General features: G+C 38.8%; 1 protein-coding gene across 1 annotated transcript in view; it reads left to right on the top strand.

Annotated features, from left to right (window-relative positions):
- The window catches only part of THOP1 (thimet oligopeptidase 1), a 499,186-nt gene that overhangs the window by 454,007 nt on the left and 28,518 nt on the right, over positions 1-16,661 (top strand). Inside the window, exon 12 of the mRNA XM_044053986.1 lies at positions 8,441-8,577. Coding sequence (XP_043909921.1) covers positions 8,441-8,577 — 137 coding nt within the window. The remainder of the gene's footprint in view (positions 1-8,440; positions 8,578-16,661) is intronic.

Genomic DNA, 16,661 nt, shown 5'->3' with positions numbered 1-16,661 from the left:
GAGAAAATTAAGGAATGGAAAGTGGAAATTATTGGAGTTATTTTAAAAGATAGAAATATCTTCAGAAGTTATAGCCAGTGACTGGGATAAAATGAAAATGGAGTTTGTTCCAAGATGGCTGCACACTGAGTAACAGCTTGTTTCTAGCTCTCCCCGTGTGAAAACAGAAACTCAGCAGAGAAGGCCAGTAGACTTGTGTTTATAGGTGACTTTCAGTAACTGGCTAGTAAGTACACTGCCTGGATGCCAGAAATAAAGAAGACCTGGAAAAAAATCAGCTACAAAAAGTGAGGAAGAAACACTGACATGACTTCCAAAAACCTACAGGATGATAAAACAACTTCATAGAGACCTGGTTAAAATAAACAAAACAATGATAGTGTGTGTCAACACAAACAACAAAAGGATATAATTAGAGGACATAGTATATAGGGAAAACCATGAGATTTTCAGCTATACCAGAGATATTGGAAGGAGCAGACTGCATTAAATTTATGAAATCACAAGTAAGCAACTGGACTGGTATTCCACGGCAGGACTTATTAACTGAATAGGCACATTGTGTGTATGCTCCAAATCTAGCTGTAAAAAAGTAACCTAGACCTTTAATAGTGAAGATGCAATCCTACCAGCAGAAAGAGTTGATTTTGTCAAAACTGTGGCAGAAGGACAAAGTACTAAAAGTAGGAGACAGCAGAGTGTTTATTTAGAATGATTACTCATTTGTACACCAGGCAAAAGAGAAGTAAATTCATCCCTTTGTTCAGAGAATGTTGAGATGCAGGTATGAGATCCAAACTGCTGTATTCAGCTGTCTTCAAGGTATTCTTCCCTGGAGGGAAAAAATATTTTTTTTATATATGCATGCTAAGGAGAAAATACAAAAGTTTGTCCAACAAAACTGAGCTATGAAACAGAAGGGGATTTGGCTTCTTGTTCTTCTGGTAATAAAGAACCCAGAGGGACTGCACCTGTGAAACCTTTTCCAGTATTTTACGTAAAATATTGGAGAAGGAAGGGAGCATATCAGTTGAGAAGAAGAATTCAGAGTACATTGGAAATGAAGCAGAGACAGGATTTCTGTGATGGAGAAGAACAGTAATAAAATCAGTAACTTATGTGGGATTACAGTGCAATAATTATATTTGTGAAATATGACAGCACAAGAAAATCTGGAAATATTGGACTTCTTCAAAATTTGTTTGCTGAGTGGGTGACTCTAAAGTATATGCCCTACTTGACTATGGCTACTATTAATGACTGCTGGCATTAATGTTTGGAAAAATGCTTTGGGGAGGACGCTAACTGTAAGTAAAGAAAACACTTTATTTTCTTAATAGTACTGTATCTGTGCTGCATGGTTTTCTTTGCATGTTATTTTTGGGTGTAATGGGGATTGTAAACAGGTGTTTTTATTTTTCTCCCCCTTCTCATTTTCTTGTGCAGTTTTGAGAAATATAGGCAGTGTAATGATTTAAAAAAAAAAAAAAAAAGGAAAAAAGGGAGCCTGGTTAAGGGGCATGACAGAGTTCAAATTAATGTGCTTTGTTTCATTCTTGAGTGGGGAAAGGACTGATTAAGGACCTTTGTTTTAAGACTGAGAGCAAGTAATTGAAAAATTGCAAATATGTATACTAAGTAGCATTTCTGCAGCTGGTCTTCATGCCTCCATAGAGACAGTCTGATAGAAGGTGATTGGCTGAGGGAAAAGAAGAAAAAAGAACAGAGAAATTGACTAGGACATAATGTTCTCTGAAAACCATTAGGGGTTTTCCTAGGTGTGACAGCTTTAAATATAATACAAAACCAGCTAGACTTGAAGGAAAGTTCTCTCGTTTTTTTTTTTTTGTTTGTTTGTTTTTTTAATGCAGTGGGGATACAAATATAAACAGATGCTTTTGTTTTTTCTTGTTCACCCTTCTCTTTTTTTTCTTTCTTCGGTTTTGAGAAATGTAGTCACTGCAATGAAAAAAAGGAGGGTAGCAGATGGGGAGAGAGCAGAATAGTCTGATTAAGACAGTATGACAAATGAAAAATCAATGTGCTTTTTCCCATGCTTCCACAGGGAAATGACTGGGTAAAAACCCTAGACGTTATCCATTAACAAGTTTATTACAAAGCATGTAACGGAAAAAGAATAGTGAATATTGTAAGGCTTTTTTTCTGGTAAACAAGGTACCCTTAGCAGTTTTGTGTCTGGTTTGCATGTCACTAGAAGACAATTTGATAAAGAGAAATGGCTTGGCGAAAGTGTTTACTAAAAGCATTCAAGTGTTTTCTCAACTTGGAGAGTTATAAAGATATACAAAATCAAATAGCACAGGCTATATCATGCGTCTTAACATGACTAACCTTTCTTTTTGGTTAACTTTAGCCTGTTTGTATAGCTTTCAACTTAGACCATACGTTCTTATTTGGAAACAAGACCATCAATATTTGTAGATGCACATAGTTTTCTGTGTTATTAAGTTCATAGGTTTTAGGAGGTTTTTTTTTGGGGGGGGGGCGTTTGTTTTGTATGAGAGCTTTCAAAAAAACAAAAATTTATGTAAGATATGACATAAGCGCAAATGGATATGAAATGAAACAACTTTATAAAAGACCGACCTGCTGAACAGTATATACATGTAACAAAAAGTTGGAACTAGACATTTATCAAAAGACAGTTGTATATAAAAAGTGGTAATAATGTAAGTAGTGGGAACTACCGACCAATAAGCCTGACCAGCCTGATCTGTAAAGCTATGGAGTGAATCATTATGGAACTCATAAATGGAGAGATTGGGAACCTCCAGTCGCTGGACCCCACACAGTTCGGCTTTGTCAAGGGCAGATCATGCCTCCTGAACCTGGTGGGTTTCTTTGAGACAGTTACTCAGGCTGTAGATAAGGGAAAGGAGGTACACACGGCTTACCTTGACTTGCTAAAGCATTTGACACCATTCCCCATTCGGGTATTATTGATAAGCTCACCAGCCTGGGCATAAACCCTTGCGTCACAAGATGGATCGCAAACTGGCTCTCAGACAGATCCCATAAAGTAAGAGTAGCGGGATCTATGTCCAAATCCAGACCAGTAACGAGTGGTGTGCCTCAGGGCTCTGTCCTGGGGCCCCTCCTGATTGGCATATACTTCTCAGAAGTACAGGCAAGCACGGAAGGGCTGTGGCTAAGTTTGCGGACGACTGCAAACTGGGTGCTATAATAGAGTCTCCGGCTGACATGGAGATCCTCCAGAAGGGCCTAAAGGAGACTGATACATGGTATCAAAGCCATGGTCTCAAGCTAAATGCAAAAAAATGCGTAGTAATCCCCTTTGGAAAAAACAGAGTACCCGCAAACTACAACATAGGAGGTAATCCCCTGAAATCTGAAGAAGAAATAAGGGATCTAGGGACCCAAGTAGATAGCCAGCTTTCCTTTGATAACTATGTTGCCAAAGTGGTTAGAAAATCCTTCTATGTGATACATCTGATCATGAAAGGGTTTGCATCAAGATCTAAGGATGTAATGGTGCCCCTCTACTCTTCCCTCATCAGACCCATTATTGAGTACAATGCACCAATTGGAATGTACCTGGCTAGACATCTCCAGCAGCTGGAGAGACCACAGAGGTACCTAACCAAGAGAATTACTGGCCTCAAACAGTTGCCCTATGCAGCACGATTGAAAAAGCTAAGACTGTTCTCTGTTGCATACCACTTTCTCAGAGGCGATCTCTGTCTAATGTAGAGAGCCATGTCCAACCCAGAATTGTTGAACATGCTCCATCTTAGCAAAACCAAATCTACTCGAGCTACACGCTCTAGGGATATAAACCTCAACACAACAATGAATAGAACATGCTGGAGGGATAAATTCCCTTCGCAGAGACTTCCCTTACTATGGAACAGGGTCCCGATCTACATAAGACAGAGCCCTTCACTATCACTCTTCAAGAGGAACCTTGATGAGTGGATGGGTAACAGAAAGTTCACACCGGGGATCACACCAACAGCAGTACTAGATAGGGGCCAAGGGTACTAGCTGCTAGTACAAGGGTCTAGGGAACTACTAAATGGGCGGTGAATACCGCACAACGTGGCTGGGCTAATATATGCCTTCGGACAGATAGCTCAGTACCAACCTATGAACCTATAATAAATATATAAGAAAATGATGCTTTCTGTAATGTTTTTCAGTCTGAATGGTCTTACAGATAAATATAAAAAAGAAAGAGTAGTGAACTATATTAAAAATCTAGAGTGCAAATAGCTGTGCTACAGGAGACACACCTGGAAAGAACTTAGCATGTGAAATTGATAAAGAAAGGTTTTCAGGATGGTTATTCAGCAGAATATTTGGGGCAAAGGAAAAAAAGGAGTACTTGTATTAATTGCAAGAGGAACTCCAGTAGTGATAGAAGAAAAAAGATAATAATGGAAGATGCATAGTACTAAGGGGCTACTGACTAGGGAGAAGGATTTCACTGACATGGATTTACATCCCCCTAAAACTGCTGTAGTGGAGCTTAAGAAAATTCTGGGAGAAATAATCCGCTTTCAGCAAGGAATATTACTTCTAGATGGAGACTGGAAATTGCTTTGCAACAGTGAAGATGGGTCTGGGGGGCCTAGAAGGGAAAATATAACAAAGGAAGGTAGATTTTTGAAGAAGTTTATGAAAATGTTTGGCATAGAAGATGTGAATTCAGTGCTAGGAGTTCGGAGTGAATTTACATATTACTCACAGAGATACAAAAACTGAGCTAAGCTAGATAGATTTTATATCACACAGGAACGTGCATTTAATTGAAGGTCTTGAAACGCGCCCAGTAACTCTTTCAGATCATGCATCAATAATAACTAAAACAAAAACACAAGGTAATGAATTAAAAATGAGAACTTGTGATTTCCCACCTATCGGTTGAAAAGAGAGGATTTTAAGGAATGGGTTGGGGAATTAATTAAGAAGCTACTAGAGAAGATAGAATTATCTTCTGAAAACATAGGTAAGGAGTGGGATAAAAATTAAAGTGGAGTTTAAAACTTGGTTGGAAATAAAAGAAAGGGAGATATGGTTAAACAGTAACAAGAATTATTTAGAGGGACTGACAAATATTAAAGTACTGCAAAATAGGGGAAATCTCTCAGAACAAGAAAAGGAGCAACTGCAGAATGCTAAACAGAAAATAAGGGGTTACCTCTATAATATGCACGAGTTTAGCAAGATTGCTGTTAAGCAGCTTTTTTTATAATAGTTCTAGAGCACAAAAACTTTTACCACAACAACTCAGGCATCAGAAAGTAGAAAGGGCAGTCACCAAGCTTATGGAGCCTATAACAAGGAAGATAACAGACCCTGTAGAATCAAAAGAAATATTTAGGAAATTTTATTAAAATTTGTATAAAGCCAAGAAATATGGAAATCAAGAAAAGGTACAAATGGAAATGTTTATGGAAGAATTAAATATGCCAAAGTTAGAGGTAGATGAAGCTCAATTACTAACAGGATAGCAAGGGATGAGATAAAATGGCTATGTATAACCAATCTGCAGGAAAGTCCCCAGGAATAGATGGTATTCCTGTGGAAGCCTGGAAGTTAGGAGGGAAAGAAAATGATAAATATCTGGAAGGTTTTGTTACACAGCATTTTAAGAGGAGGAGAACTACCAGCATCCTGGAAGAAGGCGGTGGTAACGGAAATACCGAAAGAGGGTAAAGATCCATTAGATCCAGCTTAGTACAGGCCCATTTCAATACCAAAGCATGATTATAAAGTGTTTATATCTATAATGACTAAAAGAATGGCAAAAGTGATACCAAAATTGCTAGATGTGGATCAGTGTGGTTTTGTGGAGGGGAGGCAAACATTTGACAGTATTAACAGAACATTGATAATCCAGAGGGAAGCAGAATGTAAGAAGGTACAACTTTTATTGGTGGGTCTTGATGCAGAGAAAGCATTTGACGGAGTACACTGGGACAAGGGCAGTGGAAGGCATTTGCTTTCCCTGATAGATTTATAAGGTTGATTAGAAGAATTTTTGAGAGATCGGAGGTGCAAATTAAAGTGGGTGGGGTCCTCTCTGATAATTTCTTCTTAAGTTGAGGAGCCAGGCACTTGGTGCAAATAGCAAGCTACACTAAATTCTGAGTTTTACCATCCGCTCTCAGTTTAAATCTGTAAACAGTCAATCTGGGAGTGACAAAAAAGTCTGTTCTAGAGATGTAGTTACTAGCTTTGCAGGACCAACAGTGAAAAGTCCCAAACTTATCAAGCTTGGGAACAGAATAAGAGGTCCATAACATAGCTGCCTTTTCAGGCATTTAGCATTCCGTAAGCTAAAGCTAGGTTTATTGCCAGCAATCCCTTTAATACGGTCATCTAGTTGTAGGATTGACCAATTCTTAGTAATAACATCACAGATCTTGTGCACATTACTGAAGTATGTAAGTTCATTCTTGCCACACCATCAGCACTTCTCATATGTGTACCTGAGATCTCTATCCAGCTTCTCTCGAAAAATACGGTACACCATCTGTTGAGCAAAGAAGAGACTCCTCGTCCATGTGCTTGTGCACCTCATTAAGAGAGTAACCCCTGGCAACAAAGACTTTCAATGGAACTGGAATGATATAAGTGCATATTCCTCCATGTGAACAGTTATGCCAATTTGGTGGTCTAGCTGGGAGGAGGAATATGTTGTTGACAATGTCTCTCTTGTGGGGAGGCACCATTGATGTGATTAATGACTTTGTCTGCTATTTCACTTCTTCCACCACATTTCTTGAATTTACTTATGTGCATTCGAAAAAATGATTGACTTCTTGGATGTTTGTTTGATTTCAGATGACAATGGTGGTGTTAACACTGAGTTGTACAAAAAGGAGTGCTGGAGGAATATGCTCTTACATCGTTCCAGTATGCACCCAATGCATTTTTCAGTACATTTATGAAGAGTCAGTTCTTAACGTCGTGTAGACTCCATACTAATGGAGCTAAGTTCAAGAATGTAGCTGATGATCTGTTGAAAGCCTTTGTTGGCAGGGACAACTCTTTTAATGAGGTGTGTAAGCACATGGACAATAGGTCTCTCCTTTGCTCAACAGATGGGCTCTGTATTTTTCGAAAGAAGTTGGACAGGGATCTCAGGGGGCCTGTACACATATGAGAAGTGCTGATAGTGAGGCACGAATGACCCTGACCTACTCCAGCAATGTGCATTAGATCCCTGAAAAGGCAACTGTGTTACGGACCGCCTATTGATGGATCTGATTCTGTTTCCAGGTTTGATAAATTAGGGACTTTTCCTTGTTGGTCCTGCAAAGCCTGTAATTACATCTCTGGAACTGACTCTTTTTGTCACCCACAGACTGGCTCTGCTTACAGATTTAAACTGTGAGCTGATTGTAAAACTCAAATTGTGTACTTGCACTAAGTGCTCTCATTTTTATGCAGGCAAGACTAACGTGCTATTTAAAGATAGAATACTGAAGTATCTTAGTGATATTAGGTTGAAAAATTCAGCTAATGCTCTTGCTAAGCACATCATGGATTGCCCAGGACATTGTTTTAAGTTCTTGGCTATATAACTAGTACTTAAGGACAAAAGGGCTAATGACATTGTGCATAGCAGAGATGACCGAGATGAGATGGATAATGAAATTAAAAGCTGATAGACTAACCCGGCTTAAATAGCATTGTCCCTTTAAAGCCGGCATTGACAGCATGCAAATTGCTTCATTAATTGCCCTATTGAGTGCTTCTGTTGTAAGATCTTGATTGCCTAGATTGTTAATGCTTGTAATAGTTTCTTTTTTTATGGCTTGTCATTGTGTTAAAGTAGTAGATTTGATAAAGGGCTGATGGCCTGAAAGTGCTTATCCGTTCTGTTTTCTTGTTATTTCATTAAAAGTGGTTTTAAACTGGCCTTGTCTGTCAACCATACAGTTTTTGTCTGCTTCTGCTCTGTTTTTTGATTCAGGATTGGACTTTAACTGCAGTTTGTATAGTTTTTCTGTTGAAAAATGAATGTTCTGTCACATATGCAAGATGCTGTTAACCGTATTAAAAAAAAAAAATATATATATATATATATGCACACATATATATATATATACACACATGTATATATTGTATGTATAGTATGTAAACGTGTATGTATGTATGTGGGCACACTGTGTGTAAATATAAATATATATATATATATATATATATATATATATATATATATATATACATACACATAACATACCTACGCAGACACAGAAGTACACACACACATCAAACGCAGTCAGTGTGTCTTATACTGAAAGAGAATACTTCAGCTAGACCTGAATTAGTCTAAAGATTAGTTTAATAAAAAGAGCTATAGACAGCTGTGTTTTCTTGCAAGGGCTAACCCCTATTCCATTATAAAATGTGCAGTAAAAATGCATTTTTGCTTGTATTTTTTAAGGAACTAATATGCCTGCAACATTTGGTCATTTGGCTGGGGGCTATGATGCCCAGTACTATGGCTATCTTTGGAGTGAAGTGTTCTCAATGGATATGTTCTTTACACGATTCAGACTAGAAGGCATCATGAACCCAAAGGTAAGTTTTTGTTTTTTTGGAATCAGTAGCTTGTTTAACTAAGAAGACTGAATTGCATTTTAAGTATAGGCAGGCTGTACAAGGAAAGTTCTATTTCACGATGACTTGAAATGGGTCCTAACTAACAGAATATTCTTTCTGTAGAAATGATAGTGAAAAAAAACCCCTTCGTATCCTCATTTGTGCAAGCTTGCCCCCAGTCCACACCAGTTTCCACTTGACCTTTCTAGGGGCACATGTGTACTGCAGTGTATTTTTCTTTCCTCTTACGGTCACTGTCTATTAGTGTTCCTTGTATGTAGGAAGGTGTCTAAAAACTCCACAGGACCCGACAGTGGTTTAAAATAAACAAGTCCAAGTAAAAAACTCAACCAGCAAGAGAACTCGAATGAGTGCACCAAAACTTTATTTTACTCTCTTGTCTCTCTGACTTCATCAGAATGAATGCCACAGAATTAAAAACCAATATGTACTTGCACTAATTATTATTTTAGTATATACAGTTTTCTATATTTCAAAAAACAGTTAATATTAATCATGTCATTTAACCCAGGATATTTATCAGCCCCCACTTTCAACTGCCACAGCATCTCCCTTGGCTCTAACATATTCTTAAAATGTCTACCCCTATAATCTACTAACTCCTGCTCTACAATAGAAAACAAAAACTTTTTATACTGTTCACATTCAATAGAGTGTCTAAAGTGCATTTTTCTTATCTATCTTCTTGATACTATATAGAGGTGTTCCTTGATTCATTCTTTTAACTTTCTAGTTGTCGTCCTTATATAAAATACACTTCACCCTATACACTTAGTTATATAAACTACCCCCATTGTTTTGCAACAAAATTTTCCTGGTACCAATAATGTAAATGGTAATTTATATAAATATATACGGCCCTTCTAAAATATAACTACAAACATTTCATTTACCACACTTACACATCTCTTTATACTTTTTTGTTGAAGTTGATGGCATAATTTTAGTGTTATCTTTCTGTAATAAAACTTTCATATTCCCATTATTTATAAACAAAACAAGGGGGCTTTACCAATAATTTTATGTAACTCCTTATTTCCTTCTAAAATAGTCCATTTATTTTGTATTATAGAGCGTATGGCTTGACTTTCAACAGTCCTATCCAGACTACAAAATATATCTTTGTCCTCAGTTGTATTTTCATAAGATCCTTCATTTTTCATACTAATAAATGATTCTTTAAGGACTGGGGAAACAATGAACTTCTTTTAGCCACTATTTCATCTTGAATTCCCATTAAAAGTTCCTTTTTATAACCCGTAGCCAGAAACAAATTAGTAATAAATTCTAGCTCTTCCATAAATTTCACATCATCAGATGTCATTCAAGTTGCCCTGATAAATTATACCCTAGGCAAATTATTTTTCATAAACTGGGAATGATTACTTCTGTAATGTAAATAATTATTGGTAAAGGCATTTTTTCTATGAATGGAACTTTCAAAGTATTTTAATTCGCTGTTCCATTCAACAGTAACTTATAGAAAATTCACTCTGGCACCTTTCTCTCCCAAAGTGAACTTCAGAAATTCTGACTTATAATTAATTAAATTTAATAACTTAAAACAATCCTCTACAGAACATTCAGTCACAAAAACTAAGCCATCTACAAACTGTTTATAGTAAACAATATTTACTATATTCTTAATGGAATGTAGAGTCAGATGTTCCCACCAACCCATCACTACATTTGCAAAAGAGGAGGCTGCTGGGGACCTCATAGCAACTCCCTTCTTCTGTTCGTAAAACTTATTGCTAGAATTAAAATAAAATAATTAAGTAAAACTTCTAACAATGTACCATAAAATTTAAAGTTCGAGTTAGATAAACTAGTGAAATTACTTAAACACTCTCTAACTTACTCAATTCCCAAATTGTGGGGAGTGGCAGTGAACAAAGAGCAAACATCAGTAGTACACAGATAATTCTTTTCAGGGCTGTACTTATAATTGGAAATGAAATTCCTAAATTTGTCCAAAAAATCCCAGGAATGCTTAATAAAAGAATCTAATTCTTGAGATACTGGATTAAGAATTGCATCTTTAAATAAGGAAGTTCCTTCAGTTATCTAATTAGGAACTGACAAGACTAGTCTAAAGGGGGTGGCATGGATCTTTGTGGATTTTAGAAATTCCAAATAATATTCCTAGTTTTTTATACAAATGAATGAATAGGTCATTATACTGAAGCGATAATTGTTGTCAGTTTTCTTATTGGTTAATATGAGTATTTATTGGTTAACTTCTGTGGAATTCATTCTGATGAAGTCAGAGAGATGAAAGCATAAAATAAAGTTCTGATGTGCTTATTCAAACTCAGAAATATGTTCATAAGTCTGAAGTTTTGTCTTAGAGTATTCCCCTTATTCCAAGGTGCAGTGACATTGACTTAAAAATACATATAATAGGGAAGTGTGGGGGGGGTGTAACCCCACCCAATATTACGGGATAGAGGGGAGGCCAAACCCCTCTACAAAAATATTTTAATGGTGCTTGACTTAACTTAAAATTTTGCATCTCGGGGGGTGGTATCATTTGATATTGCCAGGACCATTACTGACTTTATCTGTTAGGATTTTCCTTGAAATTTCTAGCTGCATTTAGCATTCAAACTTTAACTGGATGCAGATGATACTATTCAAGTATAAGACCTCCCTTACTGCTTGCCATCTGATAGAAATGGAATCTGGTCGGGGCCAGAGGAGAGAATGGTCTGCTGAAGGTATTTTCTGGTGGTCCTCTTAGATTCTGCCAGTTGTATGGCTAATTCCTTATCTTTGAAAGTTTTACTAGCGGGCCTGCATTCTTCACTTCAGCAGCCGGTGATAGATGCAACAGAGAGCCTGCTCACTTGCCCCAGCTTTCGGTAATGTAGCCTCAGCATTTTAGCCAAGAAAAATTATATCAATATTAATATAGTGTTTGGACAACGAAAAGCATGAATTTGGCTTGAACTTTATCTTCTGGGGGGAGACAGTCTTTCGCATATCATCAGATATACATTTTTATATTGCATTATCTTTAATTGATTACAGGAGGAGAATAGTCTGCATTTTATGTATTGTAATATTTTACCTCTTGTCAATCTCTGTCCTCCATACATTTTCTTTCCACGTGTGTGTGTGTGTGTGTGTGTATATATATATATATATATATATATATAGTATGCGTTTATATTAAAACGTTGAACTTGTATAAGTTCGAACTTGGTAATATCGAGCCCAAAAGTCTGAAATCCAAAAATAGCGAAGCCATGGCACACCGATTTTTTTTCCCAGGGGAAAAAAAATCTGTGGGCCGTTTTCGGGGCTTTGCAAATTCCTCCACTGTGGTGGGATCTCAGAGTTGAGATATTTAAGTGGGGGTTGTGGGGAACACAGCCCCCACTTTAGTTTAAGGTTTAATTTTCTTTTTGTCACAGAACAGCAATTTTTTTTCCCTAGGGAAAAAAAATCACTGTCCTGTGTTTTCTTTATTATTGGGTTTCGGACTTTACGGTTCAATATTACAACGTTCGAACTTCTGTTAGTTCGACGTTGTGATATAGACCCTTTAAATATATATATATATATATATATATATATATATATATATATATAGATCCCTGTCATATGACTGAAGTTTTGAAGCATCAAATGTTCTGAATGGTGATTGCGGTGCAGCATAAATCAGGAAATTTACCCTTTTCCTAACCTTAGCGCAGTCTCAGAGTTGGTATATTTTATTAACGGGGAGGTGTTGGGGCTGCAGGGGGACTTACCCCCTGTATAAATGTAAAAAAAATATATAAGAAAAAAAAAGCTTTTATTTTAATTTTTTTTCTTTTATGTTTGATATTTCAAAACATGAATCATATGAGTTTTGAAACTTTGATCGCATAAGGACCCATATAAAATAGGAAGACATAGATGTATAGATATGTAATAATTCTGTTATATTTTTCATTTGGTAAATTTTGCTCTGTATATAAACTAATTGTTTACTGTCTTCCTACGTAACTTAATCATTGCATGTATTGATATTTTAACACTTGTACTTTTTTAGCAGGTTAGTATGAGTTATTGTAGCAGTTGCTCTTCCAGTAGTCTGTTGCATGTTAGAACCTTTCTCCATGAACCACCGCTGAAAAGAGGATTTTTTTTGTCCATGGCTCAGTCAATCTAGCCCGTTTATCAAACATTATAAATAAAATGAGTAATATCAAATATTGAGGAAAAGGTGAAATGAGAAAAAGTTGTAGAAGTTAAGGAAAAATAGAAGTATTTGAAGGTATCCTTCAGATGAGCTGTTAAACTGATGCCCCATCTCCCTTAGTTGATTGTAGCTCATGTGAATGTAAAAGATCCCAGAGCTCATGTGAATGTAAAAGTCTCCCCTGAAAAGAGGGCTAACCTGGTTAATAAAGTATAAATAAATAAATGTCTCCTACTTATGAGAGAGAGTCTAGTTAGCAGAGAAGGCTAGCATTTCAGAAAAGTTGTTTGTCAATAATGGGAAGTTCAGTTGTCAATGGAAGGAGGAAAAAAGTAACTAAAAAAGGTCTTGGACATCAGACAGAGCATTGTTTTCAGTCTCTCTGGTCTTTTTAGCCTGGATTTTCCCAAATGATTTCCTCAATGAGAAATGATAAAGGCTTTTTCAAACTTTATCTGCAAGGGTGATTTTTTTTTTAGCCTTTGGTCAAGGACTTTTCCTTTGACCCAGAAATTGGTGATGAGCAGATGTCCTTCAAGAATGCAACTGCAGTCATAACATGTGGGTTGTCCTGCCTCAGGCAGCCCTCGGTCGGCCGGATTCCAAAGTCTGGGTCCGACGTCGGCTGATGTTGCATTTCTCTCCGACGTCAGAGCGGCTGGAGTACATAAGCATCAGCCGACGCCATTTTCTTCAGTCTTTCTTGCCGCGCGGTGCCCAAAGCAGAAGCAGTTTGCAAGTGCCGGTCGGTCAGCTCCTGTATTCTTCGATACCGAAGTCATCAAAAAAAAAGCTAAGTACCCCGTTGGGGACCTTTTCTTGTCTCAGCTGATGTCAGAATTAACTGAAAAAGTTAACAATTGTCTTTCTTGTGGTAAACAAATACCTCATAGGGATTTCCACTCTTACTGTCTTCCTTGCCTGGGCCCAGACCACGACGTCTCGGCCTGTGTAGCCTGTGCTCGCTTCAACAAGCGCACTCTCAGGCGCCGGGCGGAGTTCGCTGAAGACTTTTTTGCCGATAAATTTGCTTACAACATGCCGTCGGATCTTCCGACATCGCAAACTCCCAAAAAGCGGAAAGACCGGGACCGACATCCTCGGCCTGCGTCTACCAACGAATCCACGCCAAAACCCAGCGCGAGTGCTCCAGTTCCCTCCGAGACGGTCTCTCCACCGCTCCGAACCGAAGACACCGCATTACCGACGACTCCGATTCCAGACATCACTCCGACACCAGTTATCGATTTTCCTCCGGATACCGAAACAGAGGAAATGCCCGAGACCATTGCTGTAGACAAGGTCACTCCTGCACGTGGAGCTGCCAGGCCTCCTATGGCCATGTCTATTAAGGCCTACACTAGGGCTAAGGCAGCCAGCAAGACAAAGCATATCACTTCTAAATCCTTTCCTCAGCCTACTCCAGAGACACAAATTATGTCCATGGCTGCTGACTTAATTTCCATGATTAGAGGTTCACAGGCCCATCCTGAGAGAGGATCCCAGCCTCCTGATAAAAGGCCCAGGGTTGAACCCTCTGAACCTATTCCTTCAGATGAAGACTCTGAGGGCTCTGTACACTCTGATAGCCAGGAAGAGCTCTTCCAGACCTATGAGGACTCGGATGCAGAAGATTCCATCCCCTCGGCCTCCCCTCCTGAGGATATTTCTTTTGGGGAAGTTTTGCACACCATGAGGGAACATTTCAAGTGGCAAGGCCAGGAATACTCTGATTCTAGGAAACGCCTGAGGACTTTCCTTAAGAAGCCCCAGCACAGGCCCTTAGCTATTCCTCCTGTACTTGATGTTCTGGATGATCTATATTCTGACTAGTGCTACCCCTGATTCTCTTCCTCCTGCTCCAGCCAAGCCTGACAGGTATTACAGAGTCCCAGAAACTCATTCCCATTTATTCAGGGCCCATTCTGCTGATTTGGAAACTATTTCACAGGGGCCTAAAGGAGTTTCAGCCTCCACCTCTAAAAATCCTTTGCCCTCCAACAGGGAGGCCAGGTATTTAGAGAGATGGGGTAAAAAAGTTTACACCTCCACTACCTTATCTATGAGAGCTTTAAATTGCCTTTTTCACATGTTACAATATCAGGATTACCTTTTAGAAGATTTACAAAAAAACTCTAGCCACTCCTGATCCTTTAGACAGGAAGACTTTGCAGGAAGCTGTACATAACACTCAGCAAGTAAGCAACCACTTCCTGCAGTGTGGGTATGATGCACTGGAAGCTTCATGTAGGGCAGCTATGACAGGGGCAGTCATTCGTAGACATGCTTGGTTAAAAGATCAACCTCTACCAGATCATGTAAAAGCAAAACTTCTGGATGCACCTTTGGAAAAGAACAAGCTTTTTGGTGCAAATGCTAAGGATGTGTTAAAGACCATCGAAGAAAAAGCAAAATCAGTTCATACGGTGAAAGATTTCCTCCAAGTTCAACCCCCCAGATTCAGTAGGAATTGGCCTTCTAAAAACTGGTCCTTTCCTAATACAGAAAAGTTTCAAAGGGGTAAGAACAGACGTGGCCAAGGAAGAGGCCAATACAGAGGCCCTTATAGGGGACGACAATGGTAGCCAGGAAACCAAAGAAGTGATGCAGGGGTTTCACCTGCCCCACAACCACAATCTCAATGACTTTCCTCTACTACCGCCTACCAGGGAACAAATAGAATCTCCCTTGGGCGGGAAATTATCTCTGTTTGCAGAAAACTGGCACAGACTGACAAAGGACAAATGGATTTTGGACATTATAGACAGAGGGTACAGGTTTCATTTTCATACCTTACCAAGAAAACAAGGCATGCCAAACCTACCACAAAACCAGAGGGCAGAGGCTATCAAGCAAATCACTCTGCTGACTTGGATGAAAGCAATAGAAAGAGTTCCACAACAAGAACAAGACCAGGGGTTTTACTCAAGACTGTTCATGGTTCCAAGAAAAGAATCTCAATGGAGACCAATACTAGACTTGTCCGCATTAAACACCTTTCTCATAGTACCAAAGTTCAAAATGCTGACTCTACAGCAACTCCTTCCCATGCTGGGCAAGGGGTCTTGGCTGATTACTCTGGACCTCAAGGAGGCATACCTGCATGTCCCTATCAGACACAGCTGCAGAAGATACCTCAGATTTCTTGCAGGGCCAGAGCATTATCAATTCTCAGCATTGCCATTTGGCTTATCTACTGCGCCCAGAGTATTCACGAAATGCCTGGCTTCAGTAATTGCTCATTGCAGGCTCCAGGGGATACAAATTTACCCGTACCTGGACAACTGCCTCATACAAGCGGACGACAAATTGATGTTGACAAAAAACCTGGATTATGTCATACGATTACTTCAAGCTCTGGGATACACAGTCAACTTCCAAAAGTCAAGACTGCAGCCATCCCAGCAAATAATCTTCTTAGGAGCCAAACTAGACACAGCCTCTCAGATGGCTTACCTGACAGAAGACAAACAAGAGAAGTTAACTCATTACTTCAAAGGTTTAGCAAAACTCACCCAGATGACTGCAAGGAGATTCCTACAGGCCCTGGGTTACATGGCATCCTGCATTCTCCTGGTTCCATTAGCAAGACTACACATGAGAAAGCTTCAATGGTACCTAAAAAGCATTTGGTCTCAACACAGCAACAACTTGGAGGCAATCATTCCACTCATTCCATGCCTACAAAAGTAATTTCTATGGTGGGCCTCGGTGAGCCAGGCAAACATAGGTATGTCATTCACAAAACCACAGATAACACAGACCATGACCACAGACGCCTCAGACCTTGGATGGGGGGCGCACATGGAAGGCAGGTGTATACAAGGACAATGGTCTCCAAAGGAAACAA

The sequence above is a fragment of the Protopterus annectens genome, chromosome 13.part0 (assembly GCF_019279795.1).
Source record: "Protopterus annectens isolate FY-2018-M chromosome 13.part0, PAN1.0, whole genome shotgun sequence".
Taxonomy (NCBI): domain Eukaryota; kingdom Metazoa; phylum Chordata; order Ceratodontiformes; family Protopteridae; genus Protopterus; species Protopterus annectens.
Note: the sequence above shows the minus strand (reverse complement) of the source record. Positions and strands in the feature narration are given on the sequence as shown.